The sequence below is a fragment of the Mirounga leonina genome, unplaced genomic scaffold (assembly GCF_011800145.1).
Source record: "Mirounga leonina isolate KUSES-001 unplaced genomic scaffold, KU_Mleo_1.0 Mir_129, whole genome shotgun sequence".
Taxonomy (NCBI): Eukaryota; Metazoa; Chordata; class Mammalia; order Carnivora; family Phocidae; genus Mirounga; species Mirounga leonina.
Window position 1 is genome coordinate 21,124,136 of NW_023270323.1, and position 24,932 is coordinate 21,149,067.

The 24,932-nt window shown below is 40.8% G+C and overlaps 1 protein-coding gene across 2 annotated transcripts in view; it reads right to left on the reverse strand.

Moving 5' to 3' along the window:
• Positions 1–14,128: 14,128 nt before the first annotated feature.
• Positions 14,129–24,932, reverse strand: part of USO1 (USO1 vesicle transport factor) — a 90,497-nt gene continuing 79,693 nt past the window's right edge. For both annotated transcript variants that reach the window (XM_035004784.1, XM_035004783.1), the window contains 6 exons: positions 24,462–24,600; positions 22,942–23,105; positions 21,743–21,832; positions 19,015–19,113; positions 15,259–15,474; positions 14,129–14,339 (listed from right to left, as the gene is read on the reverse strand). In XM_035004784.1, coding sequence (XP_034860675.1) covers positions 14,250–14,339; positions 15,259–15,474; positions 19,015–19,113; positions 21,743–21,832; positions 22,942–23,105; positions 24,462–24,600 — 798 coding nt within the window. In that variant the 3' untranslated portion in view covers positions 14,129–14,249. The remainder of the gene's footprint in view (positions 14,340–15,258; positions 15,475–19,014; positions 19,114–21,742; positions 21,833–22,941; positions 23,106–24,461; positions 24,601–24,932) is intronic.

Sequence of the window (24,932 nt, forward strand, 5' to 3'; positions counted from 1 at the left end):
ATTGGGGAGGCTGATGCAGAAACAAGTGCTGGAGAGATCAACCGACCGGTGTGTAATTCCTTATCAACAGGGACAGAGTTCAGTGTGCAGGCATCTGTGAGAACCATCAAGGTCATCTCTATTCTAATATCCTTTTGACGACGAGTGCAAATTTTTATTCATGTAGACTTACTCTTCTCTTGCAATTTCTTTGTATTTAATTTAATCAGTTTGGGTAATTTCAATTATACAGAGTAGGAAGGATAGAAAATAGAGACCAAAGCCCAAAACTTTCCAGATTTTTTAAAATGTAAAGAATGATACAGAATCAGATTAGTTGCACAAGAACTCAATTGCTGTGTAATAGATAGTAGTAAAACTTTCAATAACAGTGACTGACTATGGGTCCATTTTCAGCCAAGATCCCGCAAATCTAAGAATGCTTTCAAATCAATTTGAACAGAGAGCTCCTGGCTGGCTCAGTTTGTGGAGCATGCAACTCTTGATCTCAGGGTCGTGAGTTAAGCTCCACGTTGGGCATGGAGCCTACTTAAAAAAATAATAATAATTTGAACAAAAGTTGCCTTCTTTCTTGAAGGCAAGAAAAAGAAAACATAAAATTATCACAGAATTGTAGGCATTATCAGATAATATAAAGCAGATGAAGGGGCGCCTGGGTGGCTCAGTTGGTTAAGCGACTGCCTTCGGCTCAGGTCATGATCCTGGAGTCCGGGGATCGAGTCCCACATCGGGCTCCCTGCTCAGCGGGGGGTCTGCTTCTCCCTCTGACCCTCTTCCCTCTCGTGCTCTCTGTCTCTTATTCTCTCTCTCAAATAAATAAATAAAAATAAAATCTTTAAAAAAAAAAAAGCAGATGAAAATCAGAAAGAATGAAGAAAAAGTATGGAGAGCACAACTCAGCAGCCTATTCATATAGGAGGACTTAAAGTAAGTGTTTCTTTGCCCAAATAAACATAAATACAATGGAGCACATAAACCAAAGATACTTGGTTTTGCAGTGAAGACAGGAACAAGCTGCAGTTGCAATATGCTCTGTGCCTTAAGGGTTCATCATTATAAATAAATCCTCTATAAAGCTAAATATAGCAAGACAGGCTTATAAAACTTTGTCAAAGATCCTGCCACATCATTTGAAAATGACTTCTCTAAAGAAAAACAATAGTTCCTTCCCTGTGTCTAACACACTCACATTGGAGAGAAAATTTAAAAACTCAAAAAGAAGGAAACTCTGAGAACAGATGGACATCATCAGTATTTAAATTTTTAAAAAATTCAGGAGTACTTGGGTGCCTGGGTGGCTCAGTCGTTAGGCGTCTGTCTTTGGCTCAGGTCATGATCCCAGGGTCCTGGGATCAAGTCCCACATCGGGCTCCCTGTTTGGCGGGGAGCCTGCTTCTCCCTCTCCCACTCCCCCTGCTTGTGTTCCTGCTCTCGCTATCTCTCTCTCTGTCAAATAAATAAATAAAATCTTAAAAAAAAAAAAATTCAGGAGTACTTAAGCTTATGGAATGGCATTTCAGCCCATAGAAAAATTTTTGATTCAGGAAGGTCAACAAAGTCAATGGGCAGCAAACAAAAATGATAACCATACAGATCCATGTTACTCCTTAACTAAGATAGGAAGTTAGCTCCTTATTAACAAAGATTAAATACCCAATCAGAGAAAAACACTCATTATGGCCAAACTGATTTATCATGAACAAGTATTTGGTGGCTAGTAAGAAAAATTTTAGTTCATCATTATAAATTGCAGAAAACGCCCATGTTTTTTTGTTTTTTTTTTTAAGATTTTATTTATTTATTTGACAGAGAGAGACACAGCGAGAGAGGGAACACAAGCAGAGGGAGTGGGAGAGGGAGAAGAAGCAGGCTCCCCGCAGAGCAGGGAGCCCGATGCGGGACTCAATCCTAGGACCCCGGGATCATGACCTGAGCTGAAGGCAGTCGCTTAACCAACTGAGCCACCCAGGTGCCCCAGAAAATGCCCATGTTAATAAGCTACTTATAGAACACATTCCTTTGAACATTTTAGAAGAAAAAGGCAATTTTAAGGAAACTTCCTTAATTAATAATTAATGTTCCATGTAAGTCATACATAGAACCAAGCAATTATAGGTCCTAGGATCTCGCAGGGAACAGGACCACGAGATGACTGCCCCCTCTCCTTTTCTTAAGGGCTATCATTATAACGCCAGGATGGCTGGGAGAGATCATCCCAGATCCCTCTATGTGATGATCCAGGAAGGTCTGCCTTCCCGAAGTGATGCTATAATGCAACTCATTCCCTGCAGTGCGGGCTCTTATGATTTTAAAGTCTCAGGCTTTAAAATTAATCACCTAAAATTATTATTTGGCCAATTGAATGTGTAATAACCCAAAAGAGAAAACAAGATCTTTGAAATGATGGCACGAAGTTCTCAGATTTCCAATTTGATTATGAACAAGTGAACAGAACTCATTTATAAAGTCAGGATTTATGGAGTACCCACTATGTGCCAAGCATTAATCGAGGCACTGGGACTCAATGATGAGCAAGACAAATTTCTTGTCCTCATAGCACTTACATTCATTCTTGTAGTTATAGGGACAGAAAATATTTGTAGACAGTGATTAGTGTTGTGAGGCTAATAAAACAGCGTGATGGGATGGAAGCTGTAGGATGTTGGGCGGTAGGGCTGTCCTCCAATCCCCGTCCCCCTCCCACCCCACCTGGCCTCCGCCTCATTCTGCTCAGCAGATGAATTTCTCCACCTCCCTGTCTCCTATCCGGTGGAGGCCACTGCTCCACAGCCCTTCAGTTCACTTCTTCCTGCTTTGAAGAAGCTGAAAAAGAATATACATACAGCCCCCTGGAGTGGAGAATTTGGTCCATCTTGGGTCAGGGGTACAACCTCGAGTCCAATCAACGAAAGCCCAGACAGAAACATTTAGAAAAGGAAAGATAAAGTTTACTTACAAAGAGTGCAAGACAACAGGCTTCCAAATTAAAACAAAAACCAACCAACCCACCCCACACAAGTATTTAAAGGAAAAGAAACTCGAATTGCCAAGGTTATGACAATTACATTAGTCTGCTGGTGGTGAGAAAACAGCAACTTTCCCACATGATTAGCATTTTCCCAAAGGTCACTGTGTCTTTAGCTATCAGCACAGTTTAAACAGGGATAAAGTCATTTTGGTTAGGGAGTCCAGGTTTACAGGAAATACTCAAGGCTGTATTATTTCGGAGGTCAGAATGAGTTAGGGTGACTCCAGTCTTTTTGATTTATCTCAGGGTGCAAAGCTTTGTTTGTCCTGAATTTGATATGTGAAGTGCTCAGTCATATTGGAAGCAGGGCCAAGTGTCAGCTTTTCCCACTGCTGATTGCTTCTTCCTCTTTTTCCTCTCTTCTTCCTTTTCCTCCCCCTCCTCTTCCCTTTCTCTTCTTCCTCTTTTTCTCCTCCTCCTCCTCCTCCTCCCCCTCCCCCTTCTTCTCCTTCTTTTAAAGAGGGCTCCATGACCAGTGTGGAGCCCAATGCAGGGCCTGAACTCATGACTCCAAGATCAGACCTGAGCTGAGATCAAAAGTTGGACGCCCAACTGAGTGAGTCACCCAGGCACCACTCAGCTTTTGCTTCTACAATTCACAAGCTATAAACATAGCCAGGGCACGTCCCCACCTAAAGGAGGCAGCTAAGGGGGTTGCTCTGAAGTGGACAAAATTCTAAAAGAAAATGTTCACTGGACATGCTAAGCCTGGACATGCTAAGCTTGGTTAAGCCTATTTCCATAGCCATGGAAATCTACGCTGCAGACGCCTTGAGTTTTCATACTGACCAGTACTTTATATAAAGCACTTTCATGCCTACTCATATAGCTGATCCTCAGAACCCTGGGAGAAAAGAATGTTAGTTACAACTTATTAACACTTCCTCCATGTGCCATCCAGTTATTAAGCACGTGTGTACTAAGTGCCAGGCACTGTTCTAACACCTTCACACATATTAACTAGTATTGATTTAATTCCTGTAACATTCCTATGAACATAAGGTAGGATTATTACCCCTGTTCTATAGGTAATAAAGCTGAGGCACACAGGGGTTAATTGGCACCAAGTCACACAGCTTGAATGTGGTATAGTTGGAATCTGATCCCAAGTAGTCCAGCTCCAGAGTCTATGCTTTTTTTTTTTTTTTTAAAGTAATCTCTTCGCCCAACATGGGACTTGAATTCATGACGCCAAGATCAAGAGCTGCGTGCTTCACCGACGGAGCCAGCCAGCCAGCCCTGCAGTCTATGCTTTTAACCACTCTCTTTCACAGATGCTCTAGAAATGAGTGTTATTCCAATTTTACAGATGAAGAAATAATCCGTGCTGAACAATTAAGTGACTTGCTCCAGGTTACTAATAGAATGAGGAGTGGAGATTTTAAATCAACGCTTCCAATATGACTGAGCACTTTACATGTCTTATGACTTCAAGCCAGGTTTCTTTCAATAACAGTAACAGCAGCGGCAACAACTTACCAGTTAGGTAGCGCTTCCTATGTGCCATGCACTGTTCTAAACATGTTACATATATTAATGAGTTTAATTCACAGCTCTAAGGCAGGGATACTGTTATTATTCCCATTTTACAGAGGAGGAAATGGAGGCACAGAGGGGATAAGTAACTTGCCCAAGGCCACACAGGTGGAAAATGGCCGAGTCCAGATTCAAACTCAGGCAGCCTGTCTCCAGAATCTAGACTCTTGGGGGTAATTAGGATTGGATGTGGTCATGAGAGCGGACCTGATAATGGGATGAGTGCCCTTAAAAGAAGAGACACCGGGCGCCTGGGTGGCTCAGTTGGTTAAGTGACTGCCTTCGGCTCAGGTCATGATCCTGGAGTCCCGCATCGGGCTCCCTGCTCGGCAGGGAGTCTGCTTCTCCCTCTGACCCTCCTCCCTCTCATGCTCTCTGTCTCAAATAAATAAATAAAATCTTAAAAAAAAAAAAAAAGAAGAGACACCAGAGCTTCTCTTTCTCTCCATGTGCAGAAGAGGTCATTATGAGCACACTGCATGATGGCAGCTTCCTACAAGCCAAGAGGAGGCCTCAGAAGGAAACCTCCCTCTCCCACACGTTGATCTTACATTTCTCCCTTTCCAGAAATGAGAAATTCAGTTCTGTTGCTTAAGCCATGCAGTCTGTGGTATTTTGTTATGGTAGCCTGGGCTGATTAAAACACACTGAAATTAAAAAGAGTAGGAGCAAGGGTTTGGACTTAAGTCTGCCTATCCTCTCTACTACAAGTATTGGACCATTTGCTCATCTATATGAAATGCATAGGGTAGATGGGAGAACAACTTAACATTAGTGCTCACCAGCGGGGGAACACGACATTTCTAATGAGTTCTGTCTGCAGGTGAACAAATGCTTGTTAAGAAAGAACCAATGAATAAAAAGAAGTTGTTTAAGAAGACACTGATGTAATGAGTTTTTCACTAATCTTCAGACACCAGTAATTTTACAGCGCTTTACGCATGGTTAGCTATCATAAAAAATGTTAAATGAAAATTATTTGATAAGATAGGACTTAGCATTCCAAGTATTTTTAAATATTTTAAAGTATTTTTAAAACCATAAAATCTGAATTTCATATAAGTATGAAGATTATATTGGAAAATTGAGAGGTGGGGTTTAGTGCTTGGTTACATATCTGGTCTGTGATATAATTCATGTCTAAAATGAAATAGTTAAGGGGCGCCTGGGTGGCTCAGTCGTTAAGTGTCTGCCTTTGGCTCAGGTCATGATCTCAGGGTCCTGGGATTGAGCCCTGCAGCATCGGGCTCCCCGCTCTGCGGGAGGCCTGCTTCTCCCTCTCCCACTCGCCCTGCTTGTGTTCCCTCTCTCGCTGTGTCTCTGTCAAATAAATAAAATCTTTAAAAAATAAAATAAAATGAAATAGTTAAGTTTTAAGTAGGACTTTTTGATACCAACCTCTCAGCAAACAGCTATAGAGACCTGAGAGAAGGTTCTATTTTGTCCTGTGCTTACACCTTATATACAGCAGATGCAACTGATTGCCTACCCAATATCCTCTTCACTGCCAGCCCCCGGCCTCTAGCTCTCTTTCTTCTTCTTCTTCTTTTCAGATTTTATTTATTATTTGAGAGAGAGAGAGAGAGCACGAGCAAGGTGTAGGGAGAGGGAGAAGTAGGCTCCCCGCTGAGCAGGGAGGCTGATGCAGGACTCGATCCCAGGACCCCAGGATCATGACCTGAGCCAAAGGCAGATGCTTAGCTGACTGAGCCACCAGGCGCCCCTAGCTTTCCTTCTTCTAACAGTACTTTAATTTTGTCCAAGTCTTGCCCACGCCCACAAAGCCGTGTGCTCTGAGAGGTGCTGCCCAGTCACTCATCACACCCCAGGGTGAACTGCGATTTGTTGTGGCAGTCTCTGTGGCCGTATTTCCTTTGATGCTAATTGGTTTGCCAGTAAATGGGTCTGCCAGCCAATTCTGGCCAAGAGACCCCAAGATACAAATCGAGTTAAGGATCTGAGAACCAATCCTGCTTCAAATGCCATTCCGCCCCCCATCAGCCATTGTCACAGGTGTCGATTCTCAATCAAACTCCTAAGATACAACAGACTTTATCCTAATACTTCATTTTTTTAACTCTCCAGAGGGACACAAACAAGAATACTAACTGCACAGTATCTTTGTGCCATCAGGAGGCTCAGGGACTATCCACGTATTCAGCTTCTCACCCCCATCACCCCCAGGGTCATATACAGCTGCCAAGTTCAAGGTGCATAGGTTCGCTTGACTGCTTTCTCACTGGTGTCTACCTGGTGCCAACTTACAGCTCTCCCTATGCAGGTACAGTTCCGCACATTTCAAAGCCAACCAGGCAGAGAGCTGCCAGCACAAAGCCTTCCTCTCAAGCTTAACTTGGTAGTTGCCAAGGAAATAGTGCGGCGGGAAGGCAGATCCAAGGTCACCTTCCCAGGTGGGCTTAAATCTATCCTGAGACCCAGGCCAGATACTAACCTTTCCAGGACATTGGTTGGTGGCTTCAGAGGAAAGGTTTCCAGCCTCTTAAAAGACACAAAAGAAGATAAAGTCTTATTCCTCTGGGCATTTTTGTGTCTGAAGTTGATGCTCAGAACTATATTTTCCTGGTCCATTCAGTTTCCCAAGGTCCACCCTAAGACATCTCTTTTCTCATTTTCTCCACTCTCCTCAAACCTCTTCCACAGCTCTTACTTCCAACTGATTTCTTGCCTTCTACCTGAGCAAACAGAAGCAATCAGAAGAGAACTTCTGCACATTCCCGCCACCACCTACCAAACAATTTCTTTTTTTACCCATCCCATCCCCCCACCTCTTGTTACTATGGATATATTGTCCACACTCCACTGCAAGGTCATGCCCTCCACATATGCTTTAGACTCTGTCCCCACTCGCATTCAAGGGTATCATTTCAGCAACTGTAAGCCTCCTGTTCTCTGGTTGATTATTCCCAACCAAAATCTTTAGATTTTCTATTTTAAAATCTCTCTCACTCGACCCCACACCCTGGTCCAGCTATGGCCCATTTCTCTACTGCCCATTGTATTAACACATCTCAAGAGTTTTCTGTGTCTGTTGTCTCCAATTCTTCCAGTCTTACTTTTCTGAATTTTCTATTACTTGTAACCCATTACCTTAAATATTATAACTTCACAAACTCAACAAATTTTTTCCCCCTTGGATACTGGCAGTTACTATGACTCAAGATTATTAAATTGGGAGAAAGTGTACTCCAATACGAGAAATCCATCCCTGAAATAGCAGTACATTGGAATAACCTTCAAATGTGACTAAACTAAGATTAAAGAAATGCTCATGTCCAAACTTGCTTGAATAAGAGCAAGCACTTGAGAAGAGCCAAGGACTGAATTAACGGCAAAATGGAATAAAATGCACAGAAATGAGAACTTTTTAGGCATTAAAACCAAAATTGACAGGTGGGTACTAAGGATGAGTCTGAAATTTCATTTGTAGAATCAGGTAAGAGGATGGCAGTTCAGCTGGGATAAGCATACAAGAGGACCAGATTTAGGGAAGGTAGGAACATGGATTTGGTTTTAAATATGTTGGGTTTGAGGTGCCTTTGTAAGACCAATCAGAGACAATGAAGGGGATATGAAGCTCAGAGAAGAGAACTGGCCTGAAGATAGGCATTTCTGACAGAAACGTCTAAATTGTGGTTGGTAAGCTTTATACTGTTGTATGTATTATTGACCAATTTGACAGTTACTCTGACCTATATCATTGTCGATTTGCAAAGAACCCAGCCTGGAATTAATTAAATAAGGTAGGGTTTAACACAATCATTTCCTATTAAATTTGCCACTCCCTTCCAACCATACTGTCCCCCCTCCCCTATTTTGAGAATATCTGACAGATTAAGAATTAAGGTTCAAGAGAGTAAAAGTATGTGGCATCCCATGAGCTTCACCTCCCCTCCATACCTCTGTGGAATTCCCTCCTACATGGGGGCAGGACCTAACTTGCTTTTAGCCAAAAAAGTATGGCAAGGTAATGGAGGCCACTCCGTGATTATATTACTTTTTTTTTGAGAGGGAGCGAGCACAGAGGGAGAGGGAGAAGCAGACTCCCCACTGAGCAGAGAGTCTGATGCGGGGCTTGATCCCAGGACCATGAGATCATGACCTGAGTCAGAGGCAGATGCTTAACTGAGCCATCCAGGTGCCCTGGTTATATTACTTTATACTGAGCCTCAGCCTAGCTACCTGACTGGGGCTACAGGTTTCCCTTGCTGGTCTGATGAAGTAAGTGAGCATACTGAAGGGTCCTAGGAGGCAAGGAACTAGAGGTGACTCCTAGTTGCTGAGGGCAGACTCCAGCCAACCACCCAGCAACAAACGGATGCTGTCAGTTCTATAGCTATAAAGACATAAATTCTACCATCAACGTGAAAGAGCTTTGGAAGCCTGTTCTCCCCCAGGTAAGCCTGCAGATGGGAACACAGCCTGGCTGAACCGTGACTGCAGCCTTGTGATCCAGAGCAGAGGGCCTGGTTAAGCTGTGTCCAGACTCCTGACCCAAAGACTATGAGATAATGTATGTGGTTTTTAAGTCACTAAATTTGTGGGTAAGTTGTAATGTGGTATAGAAACCTATGTAATACTTAAGCTTTTATTCAGCTCATCCTACCCTAAACATGCTTTTTTTGCTGCAAAACAGTTGCCTACTTTTTTTATTTTTTAAAATTTTATTTATTAGAGAGCGCGCACAAGTGTGGGGGGCAGAGGGAGAAGCAGACTCCCCACTGAGAAGAGAGCCCGATGTGGGGCTCAATCCCAGAACCCTGGGATCATGACCTGAGCCAAAGGAAGATGCTCAACGGCTTAACCAACTGAGCCACCCAGGCGCCCCTACTTTTTTTGTTTTAAAGGCTTTTCTTATGCAAGCACATTTTGGGTTAAGAACAGAATGGTACAAAAGAATCAGAAAGTCTGCCCCATGGTCACCACAGCAACTAACTCACATCTGTCTACCACGTCGGTGATGGGGAACAAGCTGTTTCATAGGGGCATTAGGAACATGAAATGTCACAGAGACGTGAAAGCACTTTTTTAAGTGAAGAGCGGCAAAATGGCAAGCTTTGCCGCTATAGATATTCCTCTAGAGTTAGAGAATAATAAATGTATGTATATATGTATGTGCTTTAATAATAAATTTATTTAAATAAATCTCAAATTGGGGCGCCTGGGTGGCTCAGCCGTTAAGAGTCTGCCTTCGGCTCAGGTCATGATCCCAGGGTCCTGGGATCGAGCCCCACATCGGGCTCCCTGCTCGGCGGGAAGCCTGCTTCTCCCTCTCCCACTCCCCCTGCTTCTGTTCCTGCTCTCGCTAACTCTCTCTCTGTCAAATAAATAAATAAAATCTTTAAAAAAATAATCAATCAATCAATCAATCTAGAATTAAAAGCCAGAACTGGAAACCAGATATTAGAAATTCATGTGTTTACATCCTCACAGGTGGAAAAATGTAATTACAAAATGGTCTCATGTTGTTGTAATGAGTGAAATCAAAAGTAGTAATTGCAGCAAGGGCAATGCGTAAAGCCTTTTCAAACTAAAACAACTAGTCACAACTGCTTACGGTGGATATGGAAAAAACCTATGTCTAGACAAAATTAATTTCCAGGATGGGAAACCACATCTTAAGATAGATATGTGTCACATCTTAATGTTTTCCCTCTGGCTTAATTTTCATTTTGAAAGATTGTAGAAAATCCTGAAGTTTCTGAGTTGTAGATGGAAAAATTGCAAAAATAACTTCTCGTCAGAGTTTCTGGTAGGGAAGCAAGTCATTAATTCACTAATGGGGCAATTTGATAACTTGCATTAAAAAAACCCTTTCAAATGATATAATGTAATTAAATATTTTCTTCAGATACTTAAGTTCTGTTTGATTAGCAGGGCAGAATTCTTAAAAAACAGGTTTAATTAGGTTCACTGTTAAAGAAAAAGTCTGCATCAATAGAATGTTTCATTAAAGCAGTTCTCATTTTTCATTTTCCAAAACACACTAGGAAATCAGTTTAAAGCTCAGAGCTTTCTCAGTTTTTCCCTTAACTCCAAAGCTCAAATTTGCTCTGGGGTAAGATTATTTCATTGTGCATTTAACATTACTTAAAATTCCTTCCTCACTATAAGTGTACCTGGGTGGCTCAGTCGTTAAGCGTCTGCCTTCGGCTCAGGTCATGATCCCAGGGTCCTGGGATCGAGCCCCGCATCGGGCTCCCTGCTCTGCGGGAAGCCTGCTTCTCCCTCTCCCACTCCCCCTGCTGTGTTCCTGCTCTCACTATCTCTCTCTGTCAAATAAATAAATAAAATCTTTAAAAAAAAAGCATCTGATTCTTGATTTCAGCTCATGTCTTGATCTCATAGTTTTGAGTTCAAGCCCTGTGTTGGGCTCCATGCTGGGTGTGGAGCCTACTTAAAAAAATTATTTTTAAAAAAGATTCCTTCCTCACCACTAAAGACTGAGTTGCTCAAAGGCCTAGCTCTTGGCTGCCTTCTCTCCCCACTCATTCCTTGCAAGAACTTATCCTGCTGGATAGACTTAAATATCATCTATATATTTTTCCAGTCCTAATGAACTCCAAGTTTCTATATCCACCTGCCTATTAAACAGATCTACTTGTATAAATGTATCTGCTTGGGTCTCAGATTTAGCAAGCCTAAGAACACAATTGTGGACCACCACCCCAAACTGGCTCTTCCAGTTTTCTTGAGCTCAGTAAGGGACACCACCTTTCCCTGGGAATTACTCTTGACTTTTGACTTCTCTTACTTCCCTGCTCCCCAGTCACATGAAATTCAGAAAGTCCACACAGCTCTACCTGGAAAACACATACCCAATCCTACCACTTTAGACACTCCATCCATACCGTGTTGTCTGAACTACATCTGCTTTTGCTTAGACAGTGGCAAAAGCCTCCTCCCCATAGGCAGTTTGCCACACAGCAGAGAGTAATCTGTGAACCAGAAATCAGACCGGATCACTCCTCTGGCTTCCCATCAAACTCAGAAAATAAAATGCAAACTCCTTTCCAGAGGCTACATAGCACTTGACATCGTCTTATGTACTTGTTTACTGCCATTTACTCCTCCAGAATGTAAGTTATATGGGAAAGGGACTTTGTATTATTCACTGCTATATCCCCAGTGCCTACAGAGGTACCCAACACATTACCCACTCAATATTCATTGAGTGAATTAATGAATTTTGCTCTAACAGTAAAGGTGTTGATGAGCATTATGAGGCCCTTACCTGGCTGCAACAAAACTTTGAAACTTAAGGACAAACGTGTGTTGTGCTTTATGACAAATGCTCTACTCTTGCAGCTCTCTGAACGTGGCAATTGCCTTTTGAGTGGGCTGGCACATGGGCATGGGGTGGCAGGGAGGTGAGGAACACGAGCAAAAGCGCAGTGAGAGGTGAAAAAGCAGGATACGTGCTGTCATAGCAAGTATCTTGGTGTGGTTGTAAAATACACTCAAAGGGAGATAAAGCTAGAGAGCAGCAGAGAACAAAGGGTCTTACCAACCCGGCTAAGGACTCCAATGGTAGACAACAGCAATCTCTTCCACTCACATGTGCGCTTGGGAAAGCTTACTGGGGTGAATACACAGGATGGTGGGAAGGTGGGGTAGAGGCAACAACCATGCTGGAGGCCGCCACTTTAGGAGGTTCCAGAAGCAATCCAGGCAAAAAACTATGGCTACAGTTAGGACGATACCCCTTTGGGCTCCAGTCTAAACTGTGTAGCCACAAGGCCTCCATGTGTCTTCTCTACTCCAGGCCTGCCTGAATGACAGCTTTGGCAAACTATCACTGATTTTGCAGATGTTTCTTTCTGAAGATCTTCGGTACTTCATCATCTACAGAAGTCTTTTTTTAAAAGATTTTATTTATTTGAGAGAGTGTGAGAGAGAGAGAGAGCGTGAGCAAGCACAAGCTGGGGGAGAGGCAGAGGGAGAAACAGACACCCTGCTGAGCAGCGAGCCCAATACAACAGGACTTGATCCCAGGATCCTGAGATCATGACCCAAGCTGAAGGCAGACGCTTAACCAACTGAGCCACCCAGGCACCGCATCCCCCCCTTTCTAAAGTCATCTACAGAAGTCTTATTCATACTTCTGACCTATTTTTCTTTATCCTTATAACAGTAGCCTGAAATACAGTCATTAGCCATTTTTGTTCATTAAAGTGTCAACTTTCAGAAGACTTTATATACTCTGAGCTGGTCCAGTGATAGCCACGAGGTTCTTGCAGAGCAAGGGGCAGAAGCGGGCTGGGGCCCTCCCAGGTGCTCTGTAACACACAGCCACCCCCCCCTTTTCAGGACACAGGAAGATATTTCTCCTCTTTCAAAAGTCTGTGCCCCTTAATGGACTGCTCAAACTATTCCTGACGTCAGGAGGCAGATGACACACATTATCCCCCAACTCTTGCTGTCTTGCCTTTAAGTAAACTTCTTTCTTTAAATGGAAATCACTGCTAAGAACTCCAGGGCTCAATTTAGAAACACCCAAGCCCTTCTCCAACCTCTTCTGCTTCTGCTCCAATTAGACTCTCCAGTCTTATGGAATCCTAATGAGTTTTGAACGGTAAGACTGCTTTTAGCAGTCAGTTATAATAATGTACTTTTAGGAAGAGAACTCCTCTTACCACTTCCACTTGCCTCAGCTTTTAGTAAGAATAAAATACTTTCCTCAAAAATTTTAAAAAGGGAACCATGACCAGGACCAGGGATTAAGTGAACATAGTATCTATTTTTATTATGAAACATTAAATCTTGACACATTGTTTCATTTGCTTTTTAAAAATCTATTATCTGACTTAAGCCTATTCAGCAAAAATGCCAATAAATTATATAAATCATAGTTCAGGTCTTTTTAAAACTAGGTCCATAATATGTTTCATGATAATCAAATAACGATACTAAACCTGAATTGTACAAGCTGTTAATTTGTAATGTTTTAAAGTTTAGCTTAACATAAAACCAAAACCAACCACATGCGAATACGCTGTTGCAAAAGTTTCTGAGAAACGCCCTCCTCACCTGTGTGTGTCAGGATCCTTCTGTTTCTTCCCTGACGTACACAATTCAGCCAGATCAGGTGTCAAGGCACTTGTCCTAAACTGTCCTATCCTGCCTCATAGGAGTCACATCGGATGCAGGGCTGATGATATCCCCTGGCCTATGCTACCTTGCCTTTAAGTAAATCCATTTCTTTAAAGGGAAATCATTAGCTAAGAAGCCCAGTACTCAATTTAGAAATAATGATTCCAATACACATTAAATCAAATGTGTTAGTACTTAAAGTCACATATTCTGAAAAGTGAAAATAATAGACAAATACAGAACTTGTGTAAACAACCAGTAAACTAAGATAAATAGCACTGCCACCACATGCTTTAAAATGGTGTATTTTTAGTGTCTGAAATTCTTTGCAAATTATCTTTTGGGACAATTCGGATGAATTTCAGTAAAAGATGTGTGTTCTGCAAGAAGTCAGTTTTAGCATTTCCAACATGGGTGGCATCATTTAAAAAAATACATCAATAGTCTTATTAGTGAGTGTTTTCCACTTGGGTTTCTAAATCTTTATTTTCTGTGGAGGTAAACCAAAGCACTGTCTTAAGACTCCATCTTCAAGGTTATAATACAATCTCTATCATTCCTAGAGATCTGAAAGCTAGATATGACCCTGGTCCTTGCCATCATCTTCATCTTCATCTTCCTCATCATCCTGGTCTCCGGATTCAAGTTCATCCTCTTCTTCTACCTAAAGGGAATATGCACACTTATCATTATTAAGATTTGATCACTTCGTATTTAACACATATTGACACATAGTCTTTGATAAATTCTTTTTTTAAAGATTTTATTTATTTATTTGATAGAGACACAGTGAGAGAGGGAACACAAGCAGGGGGAGTGGGAGAGGGAGAAGCAGGCTTCCCGTGGAGCAGGGAGCCCGATGCGGGGCTCGATCCCAGGACCCCGGGATCACGACCTGAGCCGAAGGCAGACGCTTAACGACTGAGCCACCCAGGTGCCCCTTGATAAATTCTTTATTCCAGTAATTATAGATTACAAGCCATCTGATTTCCCTGATTTACTGCTCAAGGCTCTCTGGCATTTTTTTTAAAGATTTTATTTATTTATTTGAGAGAGAGAGAGGAAGAGCGCAGAGGGAGAGTGAGAAGGAGAAGCAGACTCTGTGCTGAGCAGAGAGTCCAACTCGGGGCTCAATCCCAGGACCCTGAGATCATGACCCAAGACGAAGGCTGACGCTTAACCGACTGAGCCACCCAGGTGCCCCTCTCTGCCATTTTTAATATGAGATGAGATGTTACAGGTTAACTTGCTGACAGGTGGCCATACCTCTCTAGACACAAATGTGGATCAAACATGACAAAAGAGAATGGCACATGTGAATGATGAGAGTCTTGTGACCACAGGAGCAAATCAATTCACTTGTAGGCTCAAAGCCCAAAAGATAACAGTTAACAAATGCTGGAAACTGCCTGTGTGTCTTAAGTCGATTCACTGAACACCAGGAAAACAGTGCACACGATCCTGGATTCATGGACCTACGTATTTATACCTGTGATATGGATATGGAGGCACAACATTGCCATGCTACAGCACAGTTCTTTAAAATATACCATAAATCATTTTTGGAAACATTTCGATCTTACCGGATGACCAAGTTCCTTGAGTTTATTCTTTAATGAAAATATTTTCTGATCCTGATCAGCCAACAGCACCAACAGGTCATCCTGTTCTTTTTTAGAATCTGTAATATCCATCTCGAGCTTGTTTTTCTCATTTTGTAAAATGGCAATGGTACTGTTAGATGCATCCAGCTGCTCTTTAATAGCAGTTCTTTCCTCAGACAGAGCCTTAATTTCATTCTAGGAAAAGAAAGGGGAAGATCAATTAATCTTAGTATTCACTCTCATAGGGTTTTTAACAAATAGTTTCCTTCTTTCTCTTTTATTTTTAGGTTCATTCTTTCTATGAAAATCTGAGGGTTTTGCGGGGTGGCGGTTTTGGGGATAGAACACACACACACACACACACACACACACTCTCTCATCCAGTAACATGAGAATTTACGTTAGGCCATACATCAAAGATGGTTATTGTGAAAAATAGAGTTTAACATCCAAAAAATAGTTTTAAGTAGCTATTTTTCAAAAAAACCCTAAGAGATAATACCATTTCAGATAACCAGAGGAATAAATAAAGACACAAAACATTTTACAAGAGAAGCCTGATGGGCATAAGAGTTAGAACTCAGGTTAAAAAATTTTTTTTATCCCAACTTCATGCATACAATCAAATGGGAAAGAAAAGTAGCTGCAAATAAAATCCATGGCTTAAAGATAAAATAATCCGACCACAATCTGAAAGGCACAATCACACATTATCTTCTCTTTTCCATGGTTGTGTTTGTGCCTTTTAGTTTTGTTACTTTTATCTCATTCTTCTCTACATGTTGCTTATTCTGATTTCTCTGTCACGTAGGCTGGCAGGATCTATCGTGCCTGTGTCCTTAGCCTAATGGAAAGCCTATGTGTGGCTTGTGTTTTAGCCAAAGCTGTACTCTTTATTTCTTTTTAAAATGTTTTTAGATTTATTTATGTATCTGAGAGAGAGAGAACACGAGCGGGAGGAGCAGAGGGAGAGGGAGAGAATCTCAAGCAGACTGCGCTGAGTGTGGAGAGAGAACAGAGAGAACGTGAGAGCAGGAACACATGCAGGGGGAGTGGGAGAGGGAAAAGTTCTACAAAGAACTGGGAAAGAGGCTTGATCTCACGACCCTGAATTCATGACCTGAGTGGAAACCAAGAGTCAGACGCTTAACCAACTGCACCACTCAGGTGCCCCTGTACTCTTTATTTCTTATTGTGATGAGAGATTGACAAGAAAATTTAACTTTCAATGATCTCTACTTTCCAAGTACATTCATACACATTCTTGCTTTATATATGCGCTATCAGTATTTGAAATGGCACTTAAAAATCTCCACTTGTGCCATCCTCACTCATCCCAATAGCAACGCACACGTTGTGAGCGAAAATTACACCCTATTAGCTTTCCTCATACATCTAAAGATTTGAGAAACTCAATGAAATCAGATCAAGTCTCCTGGAGTTTACGTCATAGGCTATGCAGTAAGTAAAAGCTCCACCACAGAGCAACCTTCAAGTCATTCGTGTCCTATAGCAACGCCAACAGCCGGCTATCCCCATCGGTGGCCTTTGCAGCCCTTCTAGCTCCACTCTCTCCTGGTGCGGCAGCTGACTTTGCCTCAAGGTAGAAATCGGAGGGGGAACCAAAAAAAAGTTTCTTTAAAGCACAACCAAGGTGAAATCCCAAAGGTGATTTAATTTTCTCGCTATTTTGAAACTGTATGTCCAGTAACGGAAAACAGAATTCCTCATGTACTGACACACACTACAGTGCTCTCCCTGGAAGGCCGCGGTGCCTACAGTGGAGCGGGGGTGCTGGGGCTGAGGCAGGAGAGCTGCGGCATCAGATCTCAGCCGAGCACGAAGAAGGCTGGGTTAGGCAGCCTCAAGGTCAGACCAGAGCGGTAAGAGCACTTAGTAAGCAGAGAATAGTTCTCAAAGCCCTTTCCTCACAATATTTCTGTAAGTTAAGTCCACACTGTTACCTCAGAGAGGCAGCTGGGGAAATTGAGCTGAATGCTATTAACTGGTGAAATGTAAAGTTTTTTTTGTTTTTTGGCTTTTTAGATATTATTTATTTGAGAGAGAGAGAAAGAGAGAGCAAGCATGGGGGGAGGAGCAGAGGAAGACGGAGAGAAACTCAAGCAGACCGAGCAGAGCGTGGAGCCTGATGACGTGGGACTCGATCTCATGACCCTGAGATCACAACCTGAGCCAAAAACCGAGAGTCAGACACTTAACCGACTGTGCCACCCAAAATGCAAAGATTTTCTTAAGTGCTCTAGGAAGTATTCCTAAATCACTGAGATGGAACACTGAGACTATGGACAATTTTAGTTTTCTTTTTTATACAGGATTTTACGATATATTATAAGAAACAAAACTGTCATTTAAAATATCTTTTTTTTTTAAAGATTTTATTTATTTATTTGACAGAGAGAACGCAAGAGCAGGAACACATGCAGGGGGAGTGGGAGAGGGAAAAGCAGGCTTCCCACTGAGCAGGGAGCCCGATGCGGGACTTGATCCCAGGACTCTGGGATCATGACCTGAGCCCAAGGTTAAGATGCTTAACAACTGAGCCACCCAGGCGCCCCAAAATAACAATGTAAAATTGATAAAATAAATTACAGAAAGTAAAAAACCAAAGATTGGAAAACCATGGTTTTCCAATCTCTCCCTGCCTTTTTTCTACAAAGAACTGGGAAAGAGGGTGCTGATGTAACAAATACCTAAAAATGCGGAAGGGCTTTCAGAATTGTTAGCGGCTGGAAGAGCTTTGAGGTGCATGTCAGACAAAGCCGAAACTGCCTTGAAGAGATTGTCAGATGTTAAAGGCAATTCTGGTGAACGCTCAGAAAAAAAGGGGAACTAGAGAGAAAGCTTCTAGGGTCTTGGAGAAAACATATCATCATGAATAGAATGTTGGCAGAAATATGGATGGAAAGGTAGTTTTGGTGAGGCCTCAAATGGAAATGAAGAACATGTTACTGGAAAGTAGAGGAAGTTGATCCTTGTTATCAGGTGGCAAAGTAATTGGCTGAATTGTGTTTCAGTACTCTGTAGAAAGTAGAGCTTATAAGCGATGAACTTGGATATTTTGCTGAGGTGATTTCTAAGCAAAGTATTAAAGGCGTGGGGCATGGTTTCTCCTTGATGCCTACAGTAAACCATGACAGGAGAGAAATATTTGAAGAAGGAATGTTAAGCAAAAGGAAATCGGAACGTGAAGATGTAGAAAATTCTCAGCCTATCCCTATTGCAATAAATGATAAAGCATGTTCTGCTGAAATATCAAGGACGCAATCAACCATCTCAGCAGAAGCTGGAATAGACAGGATGATCCAGGAGGGCCTTCTTGTCTGATGGCTTGGATCCCTGTGTATGGCATGGTTACTAAGAAGGCTTCTGACAATTCTAGACCAGCAGAAAACCTGCCAGCTTGGACTGATGGACTGAAGGGGACACAAATGGGATAAAATACAAAATACCAGCAAAATGAACCATTAAATAACGGATTACACGGACCTGGGGAGTCTGACTGTAATGTGGCTGCCACCACGGCCCAGAAGCCTATGTGACTAGACCTGTGGCCAGTAAGTCACCTAAAGGGAAGACGCTATCCTCTCCAACACATTCGCTTCTATTATAGAGTGGCTAAGAAATAACATGTTAACCTTGTGTTTACTATCTTGCAGGAAAAAAAAAAGTAGTAATTAACATACAAATGTTTCTTTTTTTTTTTTTTTAACATACAAATGTTTCTGTTTTCTGTAACAGCTCCTGCTTTTCTGTCTGCAGTTTGGTGATCTCCACAGATTGTGAGTTTAACTGTGACTTTAATGTTGCCAGTTCCTAGGAGACAAAAATAATTGAGTTGTAACATGAAATAGCATTAATTTCATCGAGGAAATGTCTACTTACAGGAAGAAATTTAAAATTATTTCCTTTCTTGGCCCCTCTGTCTAAAATCACAACCTCCAAGTTTTAAAATCTAATTCTAAAAAAAACTATCCTTGAACTTTGGGTTCAAGATAGAGAATTAAGCAAGTTCCTTATACATATTCACCTCTGCTTCTTCCTGAGATCCCATGTAAAAAAATTCATAAGTTGGGGGAAGCAGGGAAAGAAGGAAGGAAGGAAGGAAAGGAGGGAGGGAGGGAGGGAGAGGGAGGGAAGAAGGGGAAGGGAGAGAGAAACCCACAAAGACAAAGAGAATAAGAACAAGAGCAATAAAATTGGAGAATTTCAGAAAGCAAATGGCAGTGGTCACTGACTGCAGCATACCTGAGAAAGCTAACAACCTAAAGTGATATTCCAGAAAGTTGACCTGCTACCTGACTTGCAATGCATGACTACCAAAAGGCTTGGGATCTGGTACCACCAGTTATCTCTGGAAGTGTGGGTAAAAATGGGGTCAAAAACAGCGGGGCTGGTTGAAGTCTGCTTAGGAAGACCACGGGATCCCTGTTCCAATCTCATGCATCAGGCAACTGTTCCTCTTCTCCTGGCCAAAGACTAGACATTTATTATTTGGAAAGGGAAAACAGGACATTTTTTAGACCACAGGCCTCCCAATAAGATGAAAGTGGTTAGTACTGTAGTGAAAAGGAGGGAATTATTCAAAAGTTTATATATCATTAATGTTGAAATTCCCAACCTTCTTGCCCTCTCCCCATCAAAAATGCACATAACCATGTTCTCAACCAGGGGAATCTCCCTCACAATATTTGACAATGTCTGCAGACATGAGGTAAGTGGTGGGACACGGTCATGTAAAAAGCTCTTTCATTCTCTGAAAACTTTCTATCACGCACATATGTGGCTTTCCTCTGATTTGTTTTTTTTTCAGTTACCTAATGAATTACATAGACATTATATAGACACTGAGATTATGGACAATTTTAGTTTTCTTTTTTATACAGGATTTTATGATATATTATAAGAAACAAAACTGTCATTTAAAATCTTTTTTTTTTTTTTAAAGATTTTATTTATTTATTTGACAGAGAGAAGCGAGAGCAGGAACACATGCAGGGGGAGTGGGAGAGGGAAAAGCAGGCTTCCCACTGAGCAGGGAGCCCGATGCGGGACTTGATCCCAGGACTCTGGGATCATGACCTGAGCCCATGGTTAAGATGCTTAGCAACTAAGCCACCCAGGTGCCCCCAAATATCTTTTTAACAATGTAAAATTGATAAAATAAATTACAGAAAGTAAAAAACCAAAGGCAATTGTCTTCTTTAGAAATATCTAAAGTTTCATTGGGAAACACAGTAAAATTTTTACTTGGGACTTAGAAACTAAGATCATTTATTAATAACTTAATTCCCTTTAATTTTAATACAGTTCTAGTGTAGGTAGACTTCATAAAACCAAAGTGGCATATTAATTTTCCTCAGACGAATTTATAACTTATAAATTCTTAACGACATATGATTTGTTTTGAAAAGCTTGACTGTAGAATCTACTCTGGGGTACATGGACATTATCAAAATATGACACAGTTTCTCTGCGTACATTCTTCTCTCAGATCAGCCATGTCAGTGGGCTAGGACCGCATGACTACTGGAGGGGAAGGAAGTCAGTCCTAGGTTGGTGGGGTTGTTCACTTCTTCCTTTAGTATTACTTTTTTTTGTTTTTTAAAAAGAAACAGAAGAAACATACGTTCCTTTTTTATAAGAAAGGAAGGAAGGAGGGTAGGACAGAAGAAAAAGGAAAGGAGGAAAGAAAGAAAATTTTATAAGGAAAAAACATAACTTGTTTAGGGATAGTATACAGATGAGCAATCTGATACTTTTCTAGGCTTTTCTTTCAATATTTAATTCTATACATAAGTAGTTCTTTTTCTTCTTTTCTTGAACAAATACATTTAATATTCTCATCGGATAAAGTTAAATGTGCACTACCAAGTCTCATAGGAAATTATAAATATTACAAATAACCAAGTAGGAAAAAATTTAATTTGCTTTTCTAGACATTATAAATTACTACAGCAGAAAAAGTTTGTTTTGCTTTTTAGGTAGTCATCTAATTGAGATATACACAAATTTATTCCATTTTCCAATTCTAAAAACAAACATTCTGCACAGAATGGTTTAAATGCTCAATATATTTAACCATGCAATTGTCATGGTCAATAGTATATGAAAATTAGGCATAAGATTTTATATCTTCATATTTGCAGCTTATAAATATACTTAAATTTTCCTTAATTGTTAGTTCACGGATAATCTACAAATAACCTGGGTGAGATGCTCAAATCTGTTATAAAGAACATAATTAAAAAATAAAAACACTTAATAAAAAGCAAAATACCATTACCATATAATTAAAAAACCTTCTGGACTTTCAAATAACTTCTTCACTATCAAGTTTTGCTTACACTAACAAAGTAGTTCTTGAGTAATGAAACTACATGGCTGTTACTCTATTACAATTAAAACAACACAAACTAGAACTTGGATCAAGCCAGAAAATTACCTGTTTTAATTCTGCAATTTGTTCAGAATCTCTAGCAGAAGCTGTTGCTGAAGACTGTTCATTTGTGCCAGGTGATGCTTGGGAAGATTTCTACAAATAGCATAGAAATGAACTATGAAATCAATTCAGTCTAAAGAGACAGGAAACAAAACAAAGCTGTACATATATAAGCTATGCCTTATAGAGGTTTACCAAAAATTTCACATCAACATTTCAGTTTTTATATCCAAGATAAAACTTCAACATAGCACACAGTCTACAACTTTTCCATAGCTAATAAATTTATACTTATACCAAGTAATTTATTAAATCTAAGCACTTAGGAGGTCATATGGAGAAAGAGCATAAATACAGGTATTAATAGAGTGATTTCCATGTATTAAAAGAGCTTTATACGGAGTAGCTCATTTAATTCTCACAATAACAAAACAGATACGACCACTACCAATTTATAGATCAGGAAACGAGTGTAAAGAGGTTAACTAAGCTGCTTAAATTCAATTAGTCAGAAAGTGCTGAAGCTTTAGATAGTCTGACACCAAAGCTCATATTCTAATTTTTTTTTTTTTTTAAGATTTTATTTATTTGCGAGAGAGACAATGAGAGACAGAGAGCATGAGAGGGAGGAGGGTCAGAGGGAGAAGCAGACTCCCCGCTGAGCAGGGAGCCCGATCTGGGACTTGATCCCGGGACTCCAAGATCATGACCTGAGCTGAAGGCAGTCGCTTAACCAACTGAGCCACCCAGGTGCCCCACTTTTTTTTTTTAAGTAAACTCTGTGCTAAATGTGGGGCTCAAACTCATGACCCCCAGATCAAGAGTCACATGCTCTAGCAACTGAGCCAGCCAGGTGCCCCCCAAAGCTCATATTCTATTTTTTTTTTTTTTTAAAGATTTTATTTATTCATTTGAGACAGAGAGAGAGAGAGAGAGAGAGAGCATGAGCAGGGAGAGAGGGAGAGGGAGAAGCAGGCTTCCCACTGAGCCAGGAGCCCGATGTGGGACTCGATCCCAGGACCCTGGGATCATGACCTGAGCCGAAGGCAGACACTTAACCATCTGAGCCACCCAGGCGCCCCCCAAAGCTCATATTCTAAAACCTTACTATGATACTTTGGCTTAAGAGATCCAGGAAAATAAACAAGCAGGATAATGAGAATTATTCTTGACCTCTTAAATTTTTTTTAACATTTACTCACCAAATTTTCAATCAGAGAGTCCTTTTCAGCCAGCTGGCTTTGTAAAAGTTCCTGATTACTTTTTAATTCTTCTATCTCTTCTCGTAACCTACCAATTTCTTCTGGTTGAATGCCATTCACCTGAGTCCCATCACTGTAAGAACCTTGATGCTGATTATCTTTTCCTATTAACACAGGAATAAAATTTGAAAAGCCAGCATGAAACTTAAGTTTTTCATTTCTTGAATGAAAAGATTTAAATATAAAAATATAAAATTTCCTTAATTCAATTACTTTGGCAGCACTTTTATAAGCACATTTCATTTTTGCAAAACAGCGTATTGATAGAAATGGTGAAGTGATGATATTTTCAGGTTTCTGGGAAGAAAAACAGCATAGTCTTAATAAGACTAAACTGCATGGTTTGGTGATCTATACTTAAGAATTACAGTAGTTTCGGAGCTCCAGGGTGGCTTAGTCGGTTAAGCGTCCAACTCTTCGTTTCCACCCAGGTTATAATCTCAGGGTCGTGAGACGGAGCCCCATGTTGGACTCTGTGCTCAGCGCAGAGTCTGCTTGTGATTCTGTCTCTCCCTCTCCCTCTGCTCCTCCCCACCTCTCTAAAATAAATAAATAAATCTTAAAAAAATTACAGCAGTTTCAATTCCAATTTGGTCAATAAATATAAGAGAAAACAAAATCCCTTTTAAAACCTTCACAAAGGAATAGCTTTCTATATGTACTAAAATAACTGACAAATTATAGTTATAAATAAGGAAGTGAAAGAGGTAATTTTTTTCTGAAAATTTTAGTCACCCTCATATAAATAAAACAAACTGTATTTCTAAATAGCTAGCATTCCAATCATAGCACTATAGGATGATACTATTTACAAGCATTTGACTCTTATCATGTGCCAGGTAATTAACTAAAATTTTATATATATTATTTCATTTAATTCTCAGATGACACATATGCTATTATCAGTTCCATTTTGCAGATGAGGAGATAGACGGGTTAGAGAAGTCATTCCCAGCTGGCTATACATCGGAATCACCCAGGCAGCTTGTAATAATTATTGATGCTTGGTTCCAACCCCAACTAATTAAATCAGAAACTTGAGTGGGGTCTCCGCATGCGTGGCATTTAAAAAAAAGGGGGGGAGGGTGCCTGGGTGGCTCAGTCGGTTAAGCATCTGTCTTTGGCTTGGGTCATGATCTTGGGGTCCTGGGATCGAGCCCTGCATCGAGCCCCGCATCTCTCCCTCTGCTGCTCCCCCTGCTTGTGCTCTCTCAAATAAATAAATAAACTCTTCAAAAAAAAAAAAAAGGGTCTCAGGATATTTTCTAATGTGTAGCCAAGGCTGAGAATCAATGGATCAGATACTGAAACAGGTAGCAAGGACGTGGAGTTCAAACTCTGATTTACAAATCTGTTTGTTACAGTGATTAAGGTTAGAGAAAGACCAGTCCACAAGAATAATCTACTTGATTTAGTCCAGCTCTGGGGACACTGTAATAATTATGGCTAGCTATACCTACCTAGCTGTACTTTAAGAAGATTGTACTGATCTTTGTGTTGCTGAATCTGAGATACTTGCTGTGTGACTGCTGTCTGGAGTTGTTCGTTTTGACATTTTAACGTAGAAATCTGCTGCTTTAATTCCTCAAGTTGCAGATCCTGTGAAACAAAACATAATTCAAGTGTTTTAATTTATACTAATTAGCATTAGGAAAAGGAACAAATTAAAAATCAGAGATTATTTTGGGTCATAGTGTTAAAGTATTCAACATTTCCAGAATCACTCAACAATTAAGTAATAATACATTAATGTATGCACCAAGGTCAATTAACATGCAGCACAACTGTACAATTTCCAGTAAGGCCCCATTAATAAGCACCATGGCACAGCCCGTAATCTCACTGCAGTTACTGGGGTGGGGGACGGTCAATTTTAAAAACTCCATTTTATGGTCCATCAAACCACTTAAGAAATTTATACCAAACTATTT